General features: G+C 39.1%; 2 protein-coding genes across 2 annotated transcripts in view; one reads left to right on the top strand and one right to left on the bottom strand.

Annotated features, from left to right (window-relative positions):
* Nucleotides 1–146: 146 nt before the first annotated feature.
* On the top strand, nucleotides 147–24,493 carry LOC306874282 (uncharacterized protein). The gene is made up of 5 exons (XM_079424221.1): nucleotides 147–458; nucleotides 11,654–12,372; nucleotides 13,541–13,628; nucleotides 21,094–21,239; nucleotides 21,346–24,493. Exons 2-5 carry the CDS (start codon nucleotides 11,763–11,765, stop codon nucleotides 23,904–23,906), a joined length of 3,405 nt encoding a protein of 1,134 aa, XP_079280347.1. The 5' UTR covers nucleotides 147–458; nucleotides 11,654–11,762; the 3' UTR covers nucleotides 23,907–24,493.
* cUnh19orf67 (chromosome Un C19orf67 homolog) overlaps nucleotides 3,001–25,158 on the bottom strand; it is a 29,581-nt gene continuing 7,423 nt past the window's right edge. The window contains exon 10 of the mRNA XM_079424225.1: nucleotides 3,001–3,103. The gene's annotated coding sequence lies outside the window, so the exon portion shown is untranslated. The remainder of the gene's footprint in view (nucleotides 3,104–25,158) is intronic.

Genomic DNA, 25,158 nt, shown 5'->3' with positions numbered 1-25,158 from the left:
ATGATCCAGTCTATTTACTAGTTAACTCCAGTGTTGAGTTGGTAGTCCTCAGTCATGCATGTTTCTCAAACACATGATGGAGATACAGCGTGCTGGATGATAGATGGGCGGGGCCATAGTTTGTCAAGTGACATCACTGCCCTTTTGAAGTGAATTTCGGTACTTGACCCCATTGGATGAAAACCAGGATTCCGATGAGCATTTTGGTGGCTTGAACCTTTTTGTTTCCGAATTGCCACGTTAGTATTTGGTCAGCTTCCTTCACACTGGTTTCAGCTCACGGTGAATCGCGAGGGTTGATATAAAGGTTTTTTGCACGTTTGCATATTTTAAGCGACTTGCACAAGGAGCCACACGCCTCTCGTATCACATTATCTCCGGCGTGAAGTCGTGGATTGTCCGCTTTTCCAGACTGAAGCAGAAGAGTAGAAACCAGGCGCTTTTACAATCATCTGAAGGTAAATGAATGACATTTTGGAGCTGTTTACTTTATCTTTCAACCTGTTTACCAGGTTTTAATTCTCTGTCATTTCATTTGGGACCACAATCAACTTGCTTTACGTCCCGTTTCCGTTCTGAATATTTTCTGGAATCAGGTTTGGTTTCGTTTCGATTTTGCATGTTTGGGTTGGGCTGGGCTTTTAAAGGATGCATCGGTTTACACACACATGGGATGAACCGAACAGCGGCCTGTGCTCCGTTTTAAACTATTCTTTTTTTAATATACGTTTGCATTTAATCACAGCCCGTGAAGGGCATCGTAAATAATGAAACGACTCGATGGCTGCTGTGGTTACATGTAGCGAATCTTGGGATAAAGATTGATGAACATTTTTGGTGTGGAGTATAAAATAAATCGTATTTTCTAATGTAAAATTGTCATCTGTCTTGGAAATGCAAACATATCGCTGCTTTTGTGGGGATTTCTTTTAACATGGGGTCATCTTAAAATGTGCAGTGCTTGAGAATTAAAAGATTTGATGTTGAGGAATTCAAACCAATTTGAATCGCACTGATAGCATTGCTTCACTTTAACAAATGAATCTAGTGCACGCGCTGTCCTGACCCGCTCGCCTCTTTTTACCCGAATAAACTACTAAAGCTCCGAGAAAATCGACAGTGTGAGTGGACCATCATGGACTGCCTCGGTTTGACTGGAAATGATCGTCTGTGTTATCACCCTGCCCTTGTAACGCCAGCAGGTCTGTAGATAACAGCGTGTCTCTCTCTCATCACACCCTGTCTCATTCTAGAAGTTCATGACCGCTTTTAACGCCAATGGCCCGGATATTTACGCGGACTGAGGGAACTGTTGCCCATTCACTAGCAGTTCTTTCATGAGCGGTCGTTTTGTGGCGAAACTGTGGTGCATTCACTCATTTCTTGTCAAAAGGGTTCAGAGAAAGAGATGGGCTGAGAAATATTACTAAAATGAATGATGCACTCACATGAGAGGAAGACGCCAGACATGTCAAACTTACGGCAAAAGCTAGTTCTCCCTGGAGCCGGTCGCCCCTCGTGGGCGTGGCCATGATAAAGTCACGTGACCAGCTGTATCGTAAAATTAAATAGTTGGTATTTTTAACAGTATGATGTTCAGTAGTGATTACTCAAAGCTTAAACTTGTAAGTACTTCTAAACAATTAGTCTAACCGGATACTCCAGATAGAATGGATCGGCATGTGCTGTCCACCAGACAGTCCAAATAGAATAAGTACAAGTGGAAAAAAAGTTAATTAATTCAAGCTGCTAAGTGTTACTATAAAGTCCAAAACCACTGGTACTATTAGGTTGAATAAGAGACAGCTAAACATACACAACTTACTGAGCTCACCATTAAATTCTTTGCAGGGTCATTTTAATCAACCTTGTCGATGTCATATAATGCCTTATGTGAATCCACTATGATGTCTTGCTAAGACCATAATGGTCTATTGTGTCCTCCCAGTTGTCTCAGGAATTCGTCATACACTTTGTAATGCCAGCTGTTGTAATGGTTCCCCCCAAAAACCTGATTGACTTTTCTGAACAGTCCAGAACTAAAACCAATTTGATGCTAGAGTGATAGAACAAAGAATTCATGAAAGAGGGCCTGCTTATCCTAAGATTTATGATGGCCCCTCTCTGTTTAGACGTGTGCCTGAGCTCAGGTCGGTCAGAATGTGGTTGAGCAGGGCAGGTGCTGTCCTTTGTTGTTTTAGCCACACTCCTCAATGAAGGACTCCTAACACTAACGGCTTTGTTTAAATCGGATACCCACACCAGTCTTTCTTGCTGCTAGACTTCACTTTTGGCCAATAGCATTATGTAGCGATTGATTGTGCTTTGTTGCGTCCTGTGAGCTAATGGTTTCATCACTTGAGTCATCTTGTGCTGGAACCAATATAGGTTTTGTCATTGTGGTGTTGTGTTTTTGGTTTGCTGATCCCTCTCATGTCTGTGGTCTGTATTTTTGCAGACAACTTTAGATTCTTTTTCTGCCATTTTTCCACACAGTTGAGGTGTGGTCAAGTTAGCAGAATTTCGGCTAATTTTACGTTAGCAGTCATTTCAGTAGGAATCCACCTACTCCACCCACCATGTTTTAAAGGGATAGTTCACCCCAAAATGACAAATCTGTCATAATTTACTCACTTCAAATTATTCCAAACCTTTCTTCTGTGAAGCACGAAGGAAGATATTTTGAAGAATGTTAGTAACCAAACAGTTGACGATAGACATTGACTTCCATAGTATGGGAAAAATGCTATTTAAATCAATGTCTACCATCAACTGTTTGGTACCCCATCATTCTTCAAAATATATTTTGTGTTCAACAGAAGAAATAAACTCATACAGGCTTGAACATGTGGAGGGTGAGTAAAAGATGACAGAATTTTCATTTTTGGGTGAACCCAGCACTGACTGTTGATCTTAGAATATTATTCACTTAATTTAGTAAAAGTTGTTTGTATGCATATCTATCGATGTCTTTCCTAATGCAGCAGTCACGGATTGTACCAAATGTTTGAGATGTCTGGTTGGCTCCAGCTTAGTCGTGACCTCACAGTGGGGTGGTCGAGTTGAACAAGCAGATGCCCAGCAAGGAAGAAGCTCCAATTTTCTGTAACGGATTAATGAAATAAACCATGTTAATCGTCAAATCGGTTTGCTTATACACCTATCCATTGCCTTACAAATACAATAACCTGAATTCAGTCATATGTTAATCAATTATGTTTACATTTTAATAATATGAACTGGATTGACTCCAGTTGCAGTAAGGTCAATTCCAGACTACCATCAAATCCTGGTACTCTTTTGTTTCCTATGAAATGGCTTCCTAGGTTTTTACTATTGGGATAATCTGCTCAGCGCTTGATGTCAGTTTTGCATTTGGAAAGAACATTTTTAAATGCCACATTATTATATTAAATCCTTCTTGGTGGTTTTATAACCCCATAATCCGCTAAAACACTGGCACTGACAAAAGAGCTTTTAACTGTCAGCAAACTAGTGCTAGATAACTTGGCAGACAGTTTGTTTGTGTGTGTTTTTAGATGGAGCTGATGTCCTGTTTTAATCCTCCTGGGCTCCATCCCTATCCATCACAGCGTCCTGCTGCGTGTCCAGTATGCAAACTACACCCAAACCATCACGCCACCATTTACCATCTGTTCTTTCTCTCCTCCTCCCTCTCATAATTCCCTCCCTCTCCAAAACATCTATGACGCTAATCTTTTTTGTCAGTCTGCCTTGAACATGTGAGATGGTTGCAGCCTTCGCTTTACTCTAATTCTGCCCTGTCTACAATAAGATAAGAGTTTGAGTTTCTTTTACACCACTTTTGCATTGTGCCATTTTGCTGCCTGTTTTTGTCCAGTATCTCTTATGTTGTTTTGGCAGCTCGGTTCTAGCCGTGCCCAGCCCCCGTCAGCATGGTGTTCTGCACACAATAGGGAATGTCCTCTCTTAATCCTTACATTACGCATAGCAAAATCAAACCCTGCTGGGTCATTAAGCCCCATTCACACCCTATAATGAGACAACACACACAACTCGCTTGTCTGGAGTTAATCCTCTTGGGTGAGAGGGAGCAGGGTTGTTGCATGTCTTCCTGTTTATCTGCATCGTTACTACCGTTTCACACTCTCAGCGCTGTCTGACACTTCAGCTTGACTCCACACACAATACTGACCCATTATCCTTCCCAACACCCTTCTAGTAACCATTCACCAATGCAAATCAAACTACTAAAGGCCCCAGTATGCAAGTTCTTTGACGTTCTTTGCTTGGAGTAAAAAGTACCTGAGCAGCGGTATAGTGTTACCAAACATCCTGACTCCGCCCACTCTGCTGGAGGTTTAGTTTAGATAACTATATGTAAATATGTACTTTTAAAATTTACTTTATTTGGGCCAATTTTTTTTTTTTTTTAAGTGACATCAGTGACCAGTTTGTTCTTTGAATTCACTTTAAGTATATTTGGGGGCATTAATTGAATAGTTCACCCAAAATTTCAAAATGTTCTATTTAAGGATGTTAATTTTAACCAGTTAACCATTAAGCGACCTAGTGTTGGGCGATATGGTCATTTTTCATATCGTCATATCGCCAGCCTGTGAGATCACCGATACACGATATTATCGTGCATGGGCTATTTCATAACTGTTTGGTGATTTTAAACCGCGTGAGAGAGAGCCTGGAAGTACCAATAACCGAAATAATATACTTTCAAACAAACTGAAAAACTAACATGTTAAATTATAAAAATATTTAAAACAGCTAGTTCATATTTGGATACAGCAGTCATACATCGCTATTAGGACCGCACGTCCTACTGTGACAAGTTTGCCGCATCGGCGCGGAAGTTATCAGTCTAAAAATCAGTCAAGGTGAAAATCAAAAGTAGTTTGTGTTGGACATAAACGAACTTGTTAAAGATAAAAGTATTTTCAGGTAAGTTCATATTTTTGGAGTAAAGTTAAATTAAACTGATAGGCAGGCTACATCAGTCATAGCGCGCCCCATGATGAGCCCAGATTTAGACTGATAACTTATTAACTGCATATTTTTATAATAACATTGAAGAATAAGCATCCATGTGTTTTGTTAATGTGCTGTAAATGAAAACGAAATGCTGCAAGCGCTCCTAAAAAGAAAAGTAAATGTAGAGCCCAGATTTGAATGCCAAAATATAATTTATTATATGGCTATATCAGGGGTGTTCCAATATCCACGTAAAAGAAAATGTTTTGCATAACATCACGACGGTATGGTTACAGCACAGATTTTACTTCATATTTAAACTGAGCAGTGTGTGTTTTTTTTTCATTCCATATGTTTGACTGACTGTATTTTATTATGACAATGAACAGGCTGCGCTATTGTCAAGATAGCAATGCTTAACTGTGTGCACGCATGTGACGCTAGCGCAATCATTTGGCGAATGATTTGGGGGAAAAAAAAAAGTTTGCTCAAGAATTTCACAAACTGGACATCACTCAAAACTGTATATGAATTAGGTAAAAATGTTGTAACTGTTATGTTTCTTGAACAGACTGATTGTTTGGCTTCATAAAGACCAATTTATATTTCTGCGTCGACCCTACGCCGTAGCCTACGCCATACCTGACATGCACCTCTCCAAAAATCTAACAGTGCGTCAATTCTACGTGGACCGCAAGCACTGTGATTGGTCTGCTAGAAGAACCCCTCCTTCCATATGTACTTGAGTTTTGTGTGCGTTTATGAGCACTGTAATATAGTTTAATGTTACACCTTATTTAAAATAAAACAAAACAAAGAACAAGTGTCTTATCATTTATTATACTACATAGCATTATACATCAGTAGTTGTCCGCGACAAACAATGTTGATCTGCCATGGTACATGTCCTTGTGGAGATTGAAAGAATGCCATCATCTCCTGTTCCGTTGTTGTCCCCTTTTTTTAGTTTTAAATAACGATTTAACGTTTCTCTCTCAATTCTCTCTCAAAGGGATGGTAGCCATTGCATTTCATGAATCACCAAGCACCATAGTTTCAGCTAAAAATCATCTTCACTGTTCTACTAAAGAAAAAGTTACCTACATATTGGAAGGTCTGAGGGCGAGTAAATTAACAGCACATTTAAATTTTTTGGGTTAACTATTTCTATAATGGTGACCAGTTGCTTCAAATTGACCAAGATAAAACTAAAACTGAAGGAACTAGGGTGAATGTGGGAGAAATTTAAATGTTGATTTGTGCAGTATCTATACGGTTAAATTCGGTCTCTGTGGGTGGTTTTATATGTGATAGTGAGTGGAGAATCAAAAAGATGAGAAATCACACCCACCACTGGGAACTGTTTTATTAGTTTGAGCGTATTCAAGAATTTCCCCCTTCCTGTGAGGAGCCTGTTTCACGGGGGCAGTTTTCACTCTCACAGTTGTGGGTGTATATGAATGTTGCGACTTCCTGTCTCTTGTCCGTTTTAAGGAATGCGGTGTGCTCGTAAACATGCCGAGATGTTATTCAGGGAGAAAGATGGGAATCTGGGTTTTCCAGCAGTACACAGCATGTTCCATTTTGTTCTGAATGTAACTGATATGCAGGCGAAGACGCAAGCTTTTTCTCCACATTTTTCTGTGGTGATTTTTGAAAATCTGCCATATTCTGCACATCCTTTGATGTTAAAACTGAAAACGTTTGGTCTAGTTACTATTGGCTGTTGTTTTCTATATGGGAAGAGTGAAATTAAAAAGTGAACACCCACAGACTGATCTCCATGCAAATTTCATAGGTTGGTTTCAAGTGTGCAAATGCTGAACACTGAATCATCAACTTGAAGCAGATATATGTAAGCACATCCTTGATTTCTGATGTTTTGAATTTTATTTGTTCAAAATACTTTTTTGTAATAATTTGCCATTAGGCTATATTTAATTATTTGCATGTTGTCTTGTAGCCTTTAAAAGCTTGGGGTCAGTAAGATTATTATTTAGGAAAAATGGTAACACTTTAGGCTTATTCACTATTAATTATGACTTTTCCTTCAATAAATTCCTAATTTTCTGCTTATTAATAGTTAGTAAGGTAGTTAAGTTTAGGTATTAGGTAGGATTAGGGATGTAGAATAAGGTCATGTAGAATAAAGCATTAATATGTGCTTAATTAGTACTAATAAATGGCTAATATTCTAGTAATATGCATGCTAATAAGCAACTAGTTAAGAGACCCTAAAATAAAGTGTTACCGGAAAAATAATAGCCTACTTTTATTCAAAAGGGCTGCACTAAATTGATCAAAAGTGATAAAGACATTTCATGTTATGGAAACAATGCAAACTTTAGACATGTTTAGACCTGACAAGTGAAAAATGCAAGCCTTAAACAATAGCTTTATGCACATTACAGAATTTGAATCTTAGTGAGAATGGCCTCAAGGAGTCGATGTGGGAGTCGGATGAATAATTGACTGTGATTTGGAGGTAGTAAAAGAGAGGGAATAGGAGGGGTGTGTTACTGCACTCTTTCAATGTTTTCATGTGTTGATTCTTAGGAGTCTGTGTGCCTGTAGTAGAGTTGTGAGAGCGCTGCCTTGTATGGGCAGACTGCATGAGGAGAATGTGTTTGTCATTTCTGTCTTTTTATTTTTTTTTAGACTTCTCTGGTAAAGTCTGTTTTGGTAATCCATCTCTCATCCTATCGCAATAATTTTTCTGTTATCGTCAGGTTAAAGTTGCAGATTATAAATTTCATGAAAATTACAAATTATACCAGTCGATTAGAATAAGGGCATATTTGATAAATGAAGGCCTGCTACTGGCTCTTATTACAAGAATGCAGGATGTGGCCAACTACAGCTGCATGGAAATAGCTGCATGTCTGTATGTGACAGCTGGTTATGGCTCGGCTCTGGTTATGGCTCTGAGGAACTTGAGGCCCTGTGCAGGAATTTGAATTTGCAAGACCTCTTTATTTGTTCCTTTTAGCTTTATCAGTATCTCTCATGCAGAAGTTCTATGGAAACTGAACCTAGAATGTGATATTTGCTTAGTGCCTGTGTATGTCGCTAGCTGTCACCTGCAAATGTTTCTGAAGTGCTTAGTGGGAAGCCGTCACAACACCGTCCATCAAGCTATTACAGTAAGTGAAACATGACAGACACACTGTAAGGACGTCCCTGTGTGGAAAGTAGCTTTATAAAGGTTTTATTTTAGATTTGAGAAGTCCTGAGGTTTAATATAGGGGTTAGGTTTAGGATTAGCAAAGCACACGTATTTTAAAATGTCCTCATGGCACCTTTATAATCCTCTGTCTATATATGTAAATGCCCTAATCCAAACAAATGGTGGGTTAAGATATTGGATAAGATGGGGATGAGGTTGTGGAGAGGCAGAAAGGGTTCCATTGAAAACCTAGAAATATCAGGAAATGTTAAAATTGCATTAAAAGTCATGGAAATTGTAATAGATAATAATTTTAATACACACTTTTACAGTTGCATGCTGTATGATATCATAAGATTCTGCTTGCTCAAAAGCCATGGAATTTCTTATTTGTAAGCAAATGGTTTTGAGTCAGTTATTTTCGATAAATTGGATGAATCTGTTCACACAGTCTGAAATTCAGTAGTAGCAGTGTTGAATTGGAAAGGCCATGGAAAAATCATGGAAATTTGTTGGTGGAAATGTTATCTGCACTCTTTAAAATAAAGGCTCTTTATTGGCCTACTACTGGAAAAAGAGAGTGACTAATGAAATTATATTTATGGGAAACAGTCTGAACTGTGGATATAAGACGGCTGAACTCATAATTGTAGATTCAACTTGTCTTGTTTTCTAAGGATCTGTGCTGTTTTTTTTCTTTACTGAAACTTTGGTTGTTTGTTTTCCTCCTCTTGATTCCGTCAAATACTTGAGTCCACTCATCTTCTGGATGGTGTCACATTAAAATTTGATTTCTCTGCTTGCCTTGTCATTGTTGCTTCATCCCACGATTTTCCCCTTTCTGTCTTTATTTGCTCTCTGGTTTGGTGGCTTGGGCTTATTGGAGAGCCAGAACAATAGCTCATCTGCTAGGGCCATCTGTGTGGCTGCAGACAGGGAACGGATCTGATGGAGAGGAGGAGGGGAAAGTGAGGTTGCTGGCTAAGTAGAACAGTTTAAAGGGGGGGACAAAAGGATTCTGAATAAAAGAGTTTGGAAAAAGGACGGGGTGAATGGGTTCATGGCCCCCCTCTCCACCACATTGACTCTTTATCCTCCTTTCTTCAAATCCCATGCCACAATCTTTTTGCTGACGAGCTTTTGCGTCAGTCCCTGAAGGAAGAAAATGACTTGCATAGAGCAGTGCTCCTGTGAAATGGGTATATTGACTTTCTTTTAGAATTCTGTCAGATTTTGATTTGGGTATACAGGTGCATCTCAAAAAATTTGAATATCGTGAAAAAGTAAAAAAAAAATGTATTGTAACTCATTTCAAAAAGTGAAACGTTCATATATTCTAGATTCATTACATGTAAAGTAAAACATTTCAAAAGTTTTGTTTTAATTTTGATGATTAGAGCTTACAGCTCAGAGTCAAAAATCCATTATCTCAAAATATTATAATATTTACATTTGAGTTTCATTAAATGACCATCACTACAGTATAAATTCCGGGTATCTCTTGTTATTTGAAGCCATGATCATGGGGAAGACTACTGACTTGGCAGTGGTCCAGAAGACAATCATGCACACCCTCCACAAAGAGGGTACGTCACAGAGGGTCATTACTGAAAGGGGTGGCTGTTCACAGAGTGCTGTATCAAAGCATATTAAATGTAAACTGAAGCTGGAGTCAGTGCATCAAGAGTCACCACGCTCAGACGTCTTCAGGAAAAGGGCTACCAAGCCACTTCTGAAACCGAAACAACGTCAGAGGCATCTAACCTGGGCTAAGGAGAAAAAGAACTGGACTGTTGCTCAGTGGTCCAAAGTCCTCTTTTCAGATATAAGTAAATTTTGCTTTTCATTTGGAAATCAAGGTCTGGAGTCTGGAGGAAGACTGGAGAGGCACAGAATCCAAGCTGCTTGAAGTGTGAAGTTTCCGAAATCAGTGATGATTTGGGGTGCCGTGACATCTGCTGGTGTTGGTCCATTGCGTTTTATAAAGTCCAAAGTCAATGCACCCGTCTACCAAGAGATTTTGGAGCACTTTATGCTTCCATCTGCTGACAAACTTTATGGAGATGCTGATTTCCTTTTCCAGCAGGATTTTAGCACCTGTCCACAGTGCCAAAACAACTTCCAAGTGGTTTGCTGACCATGATATCACTGCGTTTGATTGGCCAGGCAACATGCCTGACTTTATCCCCGTATGGAATCTATGGGATATTTTCAAGAGAAAGATGAGAAACAGACGAGCTGAAGGTTCAATAGTGCCACAGGCTGATCGCTTCCATGCCACACCTCACTGATGCTGGACGTTTTTGTGCTAAAGGAGCCCGACCAAGTATTGAGTGCATAAATAAACATACTTTAAAGAACACAAACTTTTCTGTTTGGCAAATCCTTTTTTTGATTGATCTTAGGGAATATTCTAATTATAAATTATAAAAATTAAAACAAAAAAACTTGGAATGTTTTACTTTACATGTAAATGAATCTAGAATATATGAAAGTTTCACTTTTTGAAATGTTACAAAAAAAAAACTTTCACGGTATTCAAATTTTTTGAGATGCACCTGTATTTATGAGACAAAGTTGTGGATTTGAATCTTGAAGATGTATACTGGGACATTATATATACTGGTGTTAATTATGCCATCTCTGTTTACACTTGACAGACAGGAAATGACTAGTTTGTATGAACAGGTAGGTGAAGTCCAGATAATGACATCATATTTCGTTAGAGCAGGTGGTGGTGACTGCTCTGTGTAAATGATCCACATAAATGAATCAAATCCATAAATCATATTAACATTTAGATTTGTATGCAGCCTAGGTGTTCAATTCAGACTAATGTCTTTGAGACCCACTCAAAATACTTACAGAAACACTTTTCCGCATCACTATCAAACTGTTAGTGTAAAAATGTAATTTTTACAGAACAGAAAAACTAAAAATCCTACAGTAAAAACTATTAATTGTAAAGTTACCTAGCTATATCACATAATGAAATAAAATGTTATGAGTTGTAAAATATACAGGTATCAGTATTCCATTCTGTAATACTTGAAACATTCACTGTTTTTTTTGTTTTCATAAATTTAACAGGATAATTTTTACAGTGTAGTCCATTCTAGATTCTAAACAACTGAAAGATGACAAGGACTTATGTAGGATGTTCAACCTTGACTTGATCTCTTTGTATTTTGGTTCTTTCATAATGGATAATTTCCTGTATTTTCCAAGTTGCCCTTCATAGGAATGGTTCCCTTTAAAAAAAAAATGTTGCTTCCTCTTGCAGTAGAATGTTTTAATTTAAACTCTCTTTCAGTTCCATGGTTACTTAAAATTCTTCAAATCTATTACATGAAGCAAAAGCATTTCTGTGGCAAACTGATTGTATGTGTTTTTGTACGAGAAGCAACTGTTACACCCCGACTAAGTAATAATCAAGTTGCTTCAGGTGCAAAGAGCCAAAAGCCAAAAAGTCACTGCAAATAGCATTTAATTGTCTTTTTCCTGTTTTTTTTTTTACAGGGCAGGTTTGAGTTCGTGAACACATCCATTATTCCTGGGTTCAGTGTGTGAGCAGCACTGAATCCAGCGATCATATCAAGCAGCAACCGATCGGCGGGTAATATTGGCGATGAAACCTGATGGGGTGGCCACAGCACCATCTGAACCAATGGAAGCCGAAAGAACAGAACCAGTAACAGAGCCAACCGGCAATGACGGGGCATCTCAAAATGGGACTACACCATCTCCCCCACAACCTGATGAACCCCAAAATGAGCAAGCGGCTCCTTCAACTGTAAAAGAAGCTTCTGAGAAAGCAGTAGATGCTAAAAGCAAATCCAAAGGCCTAGTCAAAAGCAAGATTGCTGCAGGTCCAGCCACCACTGGACCAGGCACACGACCCAAAGCAACCCAAAGCCGTGTGGCTAATGGCCTCACAAAGACTGCATCGAGTACCCTAACCAAGAAACCCATTCCAGCTACCACTGCGGCAGCAGACAAGAAGAAACCCCCCGTTACCGTTGGATCTTCTGGTCCAAGTAAGAAACCCGTTGGCTCTTCTACTACCGTTGCAACCTCAAGGGCCCAACCTAAAGCAACAACTGCTGGAACTAGCAAATCAACTACAACCATTGCAGCCAGTGGAACAAAGACAGGACCGGCAGCCAGCACAGCCACCAGCCTGAGTAAGAGACCTGCCACAGCTGCCACTAGTGCTGCTACCAAACCAAAAACCATGGGTAAGATGACTTGGCATGTATGGGTTTACCAGGTCACTTATAGAGTTTAGTTCTGGTACTTCTAAGATTGGATTTGGACGTACTAATTAGGCATGTAACGGCACACAAACACGGCGGTTTGGTACATACCTCGGTTTTGCCGTCACGGTTCGGTATGGTTTCGGTACAGCAAGAGGAAAAAAACTAAACATAATTTGCTGCTTTTTTATTTTTTTTATTTTTTTTTATTAAGCAATGGTTTACTGAACAAATTGCTCCTCTTTAAATAAATTCGATTATAATTCATTTTCTTCCGAATAAAAATCTACCTCAGCTTCTGCTCAATAGAGAGTCCTTTTACATTACTATGAGGTTACAGTTAACAGCAGAGCCCAAACTTAAATTCAGTTACTATTTATTTTTTAACTATAATAATCAACACTCAAATTAAATAATTGTATGCAAACAAGTAAATTGTTTATAATAATATATTGTCTTATAATAATTTACAGAGTCAACTTGTTTCATAAAGTATTTATTTAAACACATACATTAATAAAGACATAACTAGCAGGTAAAGTAAATATAGTGAAGTATAATCTAATATTTCGCTAAATGCTCTTCACTAGACTTAATTTCTCTAGAAAATAATGAGCTGTAGACACTGATGGCTTGCCTGAGGTAAATGAAATGCTACGTGACATTTTGTTTACAAGCTGTTTTAAGGACATCTTTCCATGGTTGGAACACTAATTGAGCGATTACGTGAGGGGTGAGATGTTCATTCATGTTTATTTTGCGTTAAAACTAGTAGTAAAGAGGAAGGGGTGATTACACGCACTTGCGCTCCACGTTGCCGTTAACCGGCATTTATTGTCTGAATTTCCTAAAAAAAATGGAATGATTTGTTCGGTGCACATGCATACCAAACTGAAAGACCCGTACCGAACATTTTCAGTACGAATACGTGTACCATTACACCCCTACTACTAATAAATAACATAACATTAGAAAATGTTCCATTACTTTCATGTGCCAGAGACGACACAAACCTGTTGGGATGCATTTATGTAAAATAAAAATGTAATTTTATTATTGTTCTTTTCAACATTATATTTTACCACTATTTTCTTGAACAATCCCAGTCAGTTTTTACTTTGGAACATTTATTTCAATTCCATTTCCTCAGCTCCTGCTCCAAGGCCAGCTGCTGCCCCTGCTGCCAAACCCAGCACTTCAGCCACAGCCAAAACCACTGCAGCTCCCAAAACTAACAGGTAAAGCAGCTTTTGGAGATTTGAGCTTGGACATTTGACTGTATTTGAATGGAAAATTGAAATGCTGGGAACTGCATGATTGCACAACTCTTGATGTGGCTTTAAGGTATCAATAAGGTAGATTTGCCTGCATAGATCTGGATGAAGTAACATCTGAGAAGTGCTCTGTGTTCTGCACACCATTTAGTGGATATGCCATACAAATATCAATGACTGCATGCTTTTTGCAGTGAATGGTCTCTGGTTTGTCTGGTGGTTATTGGCTCAAGTTTCTGTCGCTTTGTGAGTCAGACTCCCTGAAAGACTGCTTAGATTAGGCTTTACCAGAGTATAGGCTCAACAGTGCTCTTTTTGTTGATGCTACTCTCTGGGAATGATGATTGGTATCTTCACTTGAGTTAAATGGATTTTATGATCCAAGTTGGCTGCATTTCCAATTATGTCTTCAGTCTCTTGTTCGTTCCTTTCATATATCTCATTTTATATCTATATCTTACAAAGTTTTACTTTTGAGATTTTAGTCATGTGATTTTGATAATAAATATTTCTTTGTGAGTGTGACTTCTAATATATTTATCATTTAAAGAAAATGAAAATTATATTTAAAAATTATCTAGTAATCACAAACGATTGGAAGTCATTGGCCAAAAAGTGTGGGAAACTTGTTTTGCAGAGAGTTAAACCGTGTTTGTTGCAGATGATTACATATTCAAGCTCTTCAATTATAAGTATTGTAAATGCGGTCAGCCAATTAATGTGGATAAGACTGGTCTTATGTGATGATTACAGTTTAATTATGAGTTTAATTCTATGTATTTATGCGGTAATGTCAGTTTACATGGCTGTTTAGACTCAATTTTGTTGGATGTGTGTTGTTTTAGACAAACAGAACTACAGGGTGTGGTTTGTGTGCTCACTGTATTTGTACACTGACTGAGTTACAGGCATTTCATTCCAGACTGAATTCAGAGAATAGAGCAGTGGGTAGTACTAGTGAATAGTGGTTATGAATTTGAGCACTGTCCGTTTCGATGGGTTTGTTTTCCTTTTTTGCGTGCCACACAATATATATTCTCACTGCAGCTTCAAATTAAATGTTTGCACTACAGAAACACAATCACTCTCCTACTGTGGGAAATGTAAACTAGCTCCATCAAAGTCTCCTCATGATACAATCACAGCATCTCCCATTCCTCTCATCTTCTCTTTCACTCTTACTTTGTTCTTTCTGGTATATGTAGCAACTTTTTGCCAGTTTGTGGGTAACATTGTGAGGTAAAAGAGGGTTACTTTCCAGGGTTCTTTGTTTGCAACTCTTGCTAAACCTGCCATCTCGCTCACTCAGTTTGTAGTTTAGGGCTGGGAGATATGAGCAAAAATTCATATCTTTATATTTTTTGGCTGATTTATATATATGTATACCGTATATACCTCGGTATTTATAGGCTTTTGTATTTGGATTAAACAAAATAAAGTGAATGTAACCATATGCATATATTATGTTAAAAAGGGTTAAAATCACATTACATTCTAACATTGTATTAACATTGCAATCTAAAAACAAAAATAATGCTTTTAAAGCAGGAGTTCAATTTACTAAACAAAAAATTACAAATAATAAAAAAAAAGCACAGACTACTTGAGTAATAAGGCTGTTTTGATTACCCCATTACAGTCACTTTACAGTTTGTGCTATCATACAAATACACTTACTTGTAGGTTTAAAATTCTACACACATTTATTGTTTATTAATTACAAATATTTCAGTAAAATGTATATTTTAGTCAGAATTATTGCCCTCCTATTACATTGCGCGTCTGTTAGGCGCTCGTTCAATTAAGTCTGTGAAGTTTAGCGAGAATCTCAAAGCAAAAGCTCATGCACTTCTGATGGCAAAATGGAAATATTTCCATGGCTTTCTAACATTTACAGATGGAGGATATGCCTGTGAAATGTAAGTTATGCATTAAGGAAAACAGCACATCTCAAACACATTAAACAGTGAGTCTCTGTCAGCGGCACACGCAGCCTTTCTGTCCGAGCCGCTTTAAACTGAAACTAAACTATAGGCTTCTAAATCTTACGAGTTTTTAAAAGCCCTTCATATAAAAAGTTTGTCACATGTTTAGAACAAATTGTATTATGCACTTTCTCTGCAGCAGCTCAGTCTGTGTCCTCAGCTATATTTTCAGATGCGCTCGTTTTCAAACTAATGTACTGTATATCGATATGAACGGTATTGCCTCATATCGTATCGCTTATAAAGTATATATCGTACAAACTCGATATACCGCCCAGCCCTAGACTTCGATAAGTGCTGTGCTTACCAAATCAAATTTCCCTTGTATTTGGAGTTTTTTTTGTTTGTTTTTTTTGTCTATTTCAAAGTGAGCCTCTTGAATTTTTTAATTCTTGAGTCATGACCATTTTAATTTCCTTTGAACCAAGCTGCTGGTTAGTCTTTCACATTTTGTTTTCCTTTTTCCTTTGCTACGAAATTACTGGTAAACCAGATGGCTTCTGTTACATTATACCACAAGACAAATATTTAAAAATGAATGCTTATAAATTTTGAAATGGTGCTAATGAGGTCGAAAATAAAAGGACCACAAACCCTCAAATGTCTAGAATGTTAAGTTTTAAAACAATGTTAACTGGAATATAAGGGAAATTCACAGCCTGAGGCTCCGCTGAGTGACACTCGTTTAATCTGGAACAGTACCTTCATCCTAATGGCCGTTACTTAATTAAAACTTGATCATTGACATGCAAATGTCTGTGCCAGTGGGTGTTGTTCTTTCCATTTGTCTTAAAGGGAGATTGCTCCTGTAAGAATGTCTTTGACCTTTTTATATCGTCATCTTAAACTTCTCAACCCATTATTTTGTTTAGGAGCTGGAAAAATAGAAACATAATGGTCAACAATCTTATTGTCTGTTAGTCTTTATCACAATCATAGCCATGGCAATTTATGTTCTGTTTGGCCACGAAGATAATGAGCCCTAGAAAAGCAAAGTTTTTTTTGGTAAAAACCTAAGCCTTTGGATGTTTGAGGTCAGCATCTCTGTGGAAACTTTTTGGTTTGTTCTTTCCATTTGCATCATTTTAACTGAGTTTTGGTGCCTCTGATATACTAGGCATAATACTACAGAAATGAAGATAATGATGCAAATATGTTGACCTTAGTTGCTGTGCTATGCTTATTTTATACCTTAATGCTCTCCTGTTATGTTAGTTGCCGTCTAGTTATGTAATGTGATTTTCTTCTCCCTCTTGTTGTCGTATTTATTTTGCTTTAATTTGACCAAAGATGGTTTAATCAGTGTCCTAGTTAGTACAAATAAACTTTATGTAGGTCATAGAATTGTAATGGGAGATTCCAGTTCTTTTGTTCTCATTCTTTAACAATTGGCCGTTGTTTCGGAATAATCTGTGGGGGAGATGTTATAGTCTTGGTATTTGGGGCCAAGCCATTTGACCATGTTCTACATTGTGCACTACTATGAGAAGTTTGCTCATTGCCCGTATTCTTTGTACAAAGAGCTGGAGTATGTCTTGGAGTATGTGCTATGGTTACTGGCACTGAATTGAGCATTCCAACATGCTTCATACAGTTCTTATCTTTTGAAGTTTTGGTGGCTCTGATTCTTGCTAACAAAAGGTCTTTTTATGGTGTTTTTGATCAAAGACTAAAGTCTAAAGTATAGTTCAGCCATCCGCATTCCACGATGGTGCACGCCCTGTCCGCATTATGCAGTTTTTGTCATCAAAAGTGTCTGTGGATGTCCGCGCACACCATCCGCTTGCAGCCCAATTTTTGTGTCCACGTGGATTGTTCGTCTACAACAGTGCAGACGTGAGGTGAATGTTGAGAACGAGTCCACTTGGTGGTACTGCACGTTACCCCTTTTCCACCTAGTTTCAAACCGGTTCTTTGTCTTTCAACACCCAAAGCACCAGCTCCGAACCAGGAAAAGCGGTTTGTAAGTAGCACCAAAACATTGCTGGGCTAGGAGAAAGAACCGCTTGGGTCAGGGGCTGGAGGTGAGGTTACCATGACCAACAAGACGAACAGAAACGTTTGACCACCATATTTGAAATGGGCCTAGCAGTTAAACGCAAACGCGTTGGATTCGCCGTGTTTGGATGCCGATGTAGGTTCGCAAAATCAATAGCAACGCAACGTTCGCCATTGTTGATGGTATGTTCAGGGTTGTAATCTTGGTTAGTAAAGGTCTTGGTTCGTTAATCTTGGTTAGTTAACTTATTTGTTAGAATTAAATTTGTTTTGGGGATGTACTAGAACATGCTCTCATGCTTGGTGGTTCGAAAAACTTTTTGCATTATTTTCCAACATAATTTACATTACAATACCTCTCTCCCCAGCCTGGCACAAACGGCTCGATTAGTTCTGGGTTTGATGAATGCCCGCCTTGATGAATGCCCCGTTAGCTGTCCCAGTCCGTTGTAATTGGCGAACAGCTTATGGGGCTTTCGCACCGCGCAGTTCTAGGAACTAAGTTCTGAAACTAACCAACAGGGTAGTTCCTAGAGAACCAATTTCAATCAGAGCTGTTTTAGTGGCGTGTCGTGGGTTTCGTGATAACGGAGATGGAATGTAAACGCACAATTTACGCGATTGCAAGAGGAAAAAGTTGGGCTAAGAGACTAAATTTCGATGACAACTTGCAGTGTTACATATCTTTAAATATCTTTTTTTATTTGAAAGATGCAGTGATAACCTAAAAATATTATTTTAAGATTTAACATTTGTAGATGGTCTAAGGCAAAATTCTGAAAATCATTTAGAGCTCATATTTCATTAAAAAAAACAACACATTACACATCAATTAATAAATCTGTATATAAAATTATTTCATTTACAAGTGTCATGTTTGTGATTTTAGTTGATTCACGTAAGCTATAGCTTTTGACCTTTTAAATCAAAACATACTCATGGTTTTATGGCATTGATACTGCTTTATTTATTCAGAAACACAAGTTTCTTATTGAGATTTATGTATTTTACTTTCATTTTGTTACAACAGCGCCCCCTAACGTAAATACAACGCCTTGCCGGTCGGGCAATAGGACCTGGGGAAGGCTACCGCTGCTGCTACTGCACGTGCTAGAAACTGTTGACTCTATCACACAGAGAATGCATCATCTTGTACAAGTATTCTTAAATTAAATGCAGTGATCCAAAACAGTGAATTTAATAATCATTCAGGCAAAAGTTTGCTTCAAAAATGACCACAATACTGACATGATCTAATCGCTAGCGGACCCTGAGCACATGCGAGTTATTCCTCTTATCAGCAAGACATATCTGCATAATTTTTCATATCGGGCTGATGCCGATATTTACATTGTAAGCCATTATCGGCAGATTCCAATACCTGTCTGATAATATAGTGCAGGGGTGCCCAACCCTGTTCCTGGAGATCTACCTTCCTGCAGAGTTCAGTTCCAACCCTGATCAAACACACCTGTCTTTAATTATCAAGTGCTCCTTCAGATCCTAATTAGTTGGTTCAATTGTGTTTGATCAGGGTTGGAGCTGAACTCTGCAGGAAGATAGATCTCCAGGAACAGGTTTGGGCACCCCTGATATAGTGCATCCTTAAATATTATACTGAGCTTTTTCGGCTTCTGATTGCAAGTGTAGCCAAACTTCGGAGGGCTAAGATTAGCCAGCAAGGCCCTGGCAGATCACCAGGTCGGGTCCTCACAGATAAAGAAAAAAAAAAGAAGGGCCCACAGAAATTGAAAGGGGGGATCAAATTTAAAACAAGTTTCTGATTCCTGACATTTAAGTATCCGATTCTGGAATTGGAATCAACTTTCGATTCCCAGCCCTGTGGTAGACACAATTAACTGGTAGAAATTTGTGAACCGTTAGAGAATTTTACTATCATCTCTACTGTGGTTAAATATTTACATATTTTTAAGCATTGCGGTTTAAAAACAAGCGATTTGAAGCTGTTGAAAAATGCAATCAGTGGACACAAACACGTGACAGCGGTACTCCTAGATCGCAGGACTGTTGAAAAGTTATTTTTTGCTGCTTTATAGGCCTTGAAAAGTTAAAATGCCCGTCTTTGCAAGTATCCTCATAAATGCAGTAATTTAGGTCTTAAGTGAAAGCAAACAGCTGAGAAAGAAAACGTGTAACAGTATATTGGATCCGGGCAGCTCTTAAAGTGACAGTAGTCTAATATTCCTGCTGTCTGTCATTCATTAAATCAAAAATCACACAACAAAAGAGAGAAAGTCTATCACTACTCTTGATTTTAGTCACTTTTGTAACTTTAATCAGATTAAATATATTTAATTTACACAGTGAAGAATATATAGTGTTTTTATATAGGCCCTATTTGATTGCTTAATAATGTATGCAGCATTTCTTATTTGCTCTACTATAGTCTTTTTGTCCTATTGCTTGAAATTTTGTTTTTTATTCTTATTTAATCACTGACTGTTTACTTGTCTATGTATATCGTTACTGTGAAAAAATGACTCGTATCGCGATATAAGATTTTTGTCATATCGCCCACCCCTACATATTACTCTGATTATTGTCTTATTACTACCAGGCCTGATTAGTTGTAGCCAGTTATTTAGGTTAGTAGATTTTAACACAGCATCCAGGTGTATGGATATACAGTGGATCTGAATTGTCACCATAGCATTTTCGCTAGCGTTATTTGTTTCTGTGACACATACCCTGTTGTGCCCTTGTCCAAATAAAGCAGGCTATATGCAAGAACTTTATCAGATCCTATTAGAGTCTAAGGTCCAGTTAGGGCAAAATGACTGTCAGTTATCTAGTTAAGGGCAATTTGTGAACTGCAAAGCTGCAAGACTAAAAGCATTTATTAAATTGCAAGTAGCCAAGGCGTGTGAGATGATGCAAGCGATCTTCTAATCACTAATTCTCCCCTATGAGAACATGAAAGGGGGAACTATGAAGCAACTACATTAAGGGAGTGTAGGCTAAACTGAAAGAAAAATGGATTATCATCCATTTCTCCCTAATGCGGTCACTTACAAAACGCTTTTCCCCACTACTACTCCCTTCATCACACCATTTCTCCCCTCCTTTTCCTGTTTCCTCCCTACCCAAATCATTTTCTCTCAGGTTAGAGAAATGGGATGTAGATGCATTAGCTGATGAATGGCCCCAGTGGATTAGTTTTCTGGTGCTGCTAGATATTGCTTTATGGTACGCATGCAGACTACAGATTTACAACTCAAGACAGGAAGCTGGTTTGATAAGAACCTTTTTTGTGCATATGCCAGCAAAAAACAATATCTTGGAAGACATTCTAATGAAACAATCAACTACAGATTGAAACTTCCTCATCTGAATATGTAAAACACAGTATCTAAAATAACATCAAACAGGCATCACTCTCTTTCTAAGCTGCTCACAATGACTTTTTCTTCTTTGTTTTCTCTTAGGGCAACTGGAAGTTCTGCCCCACGACCAGCTGCTACTTCAGCTACAGGAAGAACAGTAACTGGTACAACTACATCTACTTCTGCAGTTCCTAGAAAAAGCCGCACTGCTACTAAACCCCTTGTTACAGCATCAGCTGCTCGGAAAGGTGGCGTACCATTCATAGGAATATGTATATAAATTATTTATGGAAAAGTACTGCGTAATTTTTTTATCATTCCATAATGCTTTAAACATCTATTTGTCATTTTTAGATGTTGGAAAAACAAGCACTATGGCACCTGCTAAGAAAACCGTTCCCTCAACAATATCCCGATTTGCTGCCAGCAAGCCTTCAAATTCAGAGGCTGCAAAACCAGCTGCAGCTACCAAACGACCTCCACCTAGCATCAAAGCACCTCAACCCATACCAGATGACAAAAAAAGTGTACCAACACGTAAGGTGCCTTCTAGTCCACGAAACAATCCCTCACAGCTAGCATCAGGCAAGAACATTGCAGCATCTCCCAGTCACAAACAACCAGGTAGCATGGTCAGTACAAAGTTTCAGCCAGCTAAACCAACACAGTCTGTCAAAGGAAAGCCGGATGATAAAGAACCTGCAGCAGAACAGGTGCAACTTTCGGCAGCTGCAGTAGCTACTGTAGCTGTAGCAACAGCTGCAGCCATAGCCAGGGAAGAGTCTATTTTATGGTCTGAAGCTACTCCAACTGTAGAGAGTTCTCTGGATGTTCCAGCCACTTCTTTAGATGTTCAGGAAATGGTAGATGTGCTGGTCACTAATGTCAGCTCTCATAGTGTGCTGGATATTTCTAACACCGAGCCCGAGGCTCAAGAGGCCTTAATAGAAGCTGGTTTTATTGAAGTGGCTTGTCCAACATCATCTGTAGTCTATCAGGAATCTGAAGAGCAGGTATCTAGAAAAGTTGATGAAAAGCTTATTGCGGCTGAGGCACCAGTTGCACAGGAAGCAACTGAGCAGGAAAGCTTAACTGTGTCACAATATGATAACTCTGCAGCTACCATAGTGTCCTCTGGTGTAGAGGTGGCTGAAAAAGCTGAACGGATTAACAGTGACTGTTATGAAGACGTGGAAGAAGAAGAGAGGGAAGGCAGTCAACAAGTGTCTCTGTCAGAAATGAGTGGCACCCAGCCTACTGAAGAGTCTCGACCTGGATCAGCTGGGCTTGCTGGCTCCGTTTGGCGGGCAGGGGCCTTGCTCTCTGAGCTTGACTCTGAGGATGTGAGTTGCAGCCAGCAGGGAGCATCAGAGCTAAGTGATCCAGGCGTCCTGGAGGGCGCGAAGAGCATGGATGATCTAGGGGATGCAAGCCTTAAAGGAGCTGAGGGAGAAGGTGCATCTGTTGGGTCCCCTGATTTTGAGAAGGCTTCTGATATTCTTACTAACGAAGATGATGATGATGACCGAGTCTGTGACATGGAGGTTGGGTCCGAAAGAGCAGAGGACTCTCATGGGCAGCATCATGTCAACGAGGATGATGAAGAGGATGAAGATGTAGAAATGGCAAGCGAGGGCATTACTGAGAGTGGGCTTGAAAGTTATGGGAATGCAGATGAGGACGACTTGACCGAAGACTATAGATTAGACAACTTGAACCGAATCCAGCCTCCTCCTATGGTTCCTTCTGCCCCTCCAGCATCCCAGTGGAACCAGCCTAGTTACTTTGCTGATGCCTGGGCCCAGCCACCACAACCTGCCTCTACACTTCTTTCAAGTCCTTCCTCTGAATGTTGGCAAGCAGACCCAGAAACCCCAACACAGGCACCTGCTCAAGCAAGACTTGATGTTAGCTCTGAAAGGGGCTTTCCATCAAACCTTTTGGAGCCGCCACCTTGCACAACTCAACAAGCCCCAATATCTGCTGCAGATGGGAATGTTAGCCCCAAACCAGGCTTGACACCCTCTCAAACCTGCAAGTTCCAGCCTGATACTTCCAGTGACCCTGACCTAACATCCGACAGTAACAGAGACACAAGTTTACCAGAAGAGGTGAAAGACAACTTATCGGCAACTGAGACCCATTCTAAAGTGGAGCTCCAGCCAGAACCATTAAACCCTGTCCCCACTGTCTTGCCAGACATTATGCAGGATCTAGGCATCCACCTTGAACGTGCTGACGAGGAAGAGGAACCTAAAACTCTGCCGGCTGATGATGTACTGGGTGATCCAGCAACTGCTCCATCATCTCCTTCATCAGCTACTGAGGATGAGGCAAGTGACACAGAAGGTGAAATGCAGATCAGTGACCCTCAAGCTGAGCTATCTGGCACTGCAGGCCGCAACTTGTCAACTCTAGAGGAATGTGAAGAAATGGGTGGGGAGAGTGGTGGTGGTGGTAGTGAGACCCCTCAGTCTGCCACTTCTGCTGCATCCTATGGCTTTGACTACATGACCTCTAACTCCAATGCCCAGTCATCTGCCGAGAGTTGCAGCAAGAGTCCTGGCATCTTTTCTCTAGAAAATGAAGAGCAGCTCCCAGATGAGGCCAAGGATCCATCTCTTCTTAAAGAGTTGACCCTGATACCCACTACTGCATCTGAAGAAAGGATTGACCCTATTAAAAGCCAACATGGAGAGTTCCAGTCTCACCCAGAGCAGCAGTACATGCTTTGTGGAGAATCCAGTGAGCTGCCTGAGCCTGATTCAGTAGCGGGAGCTGTACCCTTAGAGTCTGGCTTGATTGATCCTTCATCCCGACAGCACCAGGAAGAGGAACAAGATCTTGACTCTCAGCATCCCTACTACTCCACTATATGCGAAAAGACTGATAGTCCCCTGGCAGGTAACGTATAGAGTGCACTTTAAAATCCACCTTCCAGTGTACCTTGTTGATGTCATCTCTATATAAGGGTTTTGTCTAGCTTGGGGTTTCCCTGTTGATGATGTCTTTTTAACCAGTTAAGAAAATGCTCATTCAGCGGTGCCACTTTCATAATATGATACAGCTATTAAAATTACATTATAAGTATATGGCTTAGTACCTGTATGTGCAATAGCTACTACCATTTACACTAAAGGTGACTCAACTATTCTTTTTAAATCTAATAATGGGGTTTGGTCTGAACTGGCATGAAATTATTTGTTTGTGGAGTCTTCAAAATGACGAAAGTAACCCTTGATGAAAAATGAACAATGTAATGGACTTTCAACATATTTTGTGTGTATTTACCAATAATTTTTTACTGAGCAAATGCATATTCATTGCTTTTTGTATTCTGTTGTTTATTAACTAGTCTTTCGTCCCTTTTTCCATCATTGCCATATCCTGTCCTCACATATTTCTCTTCTGCACTTTAGGGTTTGCTAACCCCTTACTTTTTTATGTCTTGTTTATTTTTGATTACTTAATGTCTTAGCGTTAAATAAAGGCTAGATATTTAACATGATTTCTCTTTGCTCTGTATGTTTCTTGATGTTTGAGTTTCAAGATTTGTTTTAATGCCCACTGTTCATCGCTATGGACTGTTGCAAATTGGTCACATTTGTAGCCAAATAACAATGAAGATTTCAATGGTATATTCATTTGAGTTAATATTAGGTATTTAATATTAAGAAGCATGTAAAACTACTACATAAAGCTGAGACACTAATTCATGGTATTGTTTTATTGAGCATCAGAGCACATAATTAAGTCATAATTATGTAAATATTTTATATACTCACCTTAACTTAAACCATTTGGTACCATTTGTTGTGGTATAAGTTAGCTACTAATACCAAATTGTAAACTTGCACATATACACTTGCACACAAATACACGTTTGTTCACGTTGAACAAATTATGTAAAGAAAACGGAATGCTTGCAGCAGAAGGAGAGTGTTTTTATCCTATGCCAGTATGTTCCTTCTGCTTGTATTCCTCCTCCATTGCTTTTTGACCCCCACCTTCCTCTCAACTCCCTACCATCCAGAGGAGGAAAAACAAGATCTGACCCCATCAACCTCCTGGATCTCACCCTCTATCAAGGTGCTTTAAGTCCTCCACCTCCTTTTTTGTTCTCCATCTTTGTATTTTGATACCACTGCATCTGGAGTAGACTTTACA

This window comes from Barbus barbus, assembly GCF_936440315.1.
Source record: "Barbus barbus genome assembly, chromosome: 8".
Lineage (NCBI taxonomy): Eukaryota > Metazoa > Chordata > Actinopteri > Cypriniformes > Cyprinidae > Barbus > Barbus barbus.
The sequence above is the reverse complement of the archived record's forward strand: the minus strand, read 5'-3'. Positions and strand labels throughout refer to the sequence as shown.

Excerpts from the sequence above, each read along its gene's own strand:
- LOC306874282 (XM_079424221.1), top strand. The coding sequence starts at position 11,763 with ATGAAACCTGATGGGGTGGCCACAGCACCATCTGAACCAATGGAAGCC. Across the intron at positions 12,373-13,540 it reads TACCAAACCAAAAACCATGG|CTCCTGCTCCAAGGCCAGCT; the intron begins GTAAGATGACTT and ends CCATTTCCTCAG. Across the intron at positions 13,629-21,093 it reads GCAGCTCCCAAAACTAACAG|GGCAACTGGAAGTTCTGCCC; the intron begins GTAAAGCAGCTT and ends GTTTTCTCTTAG.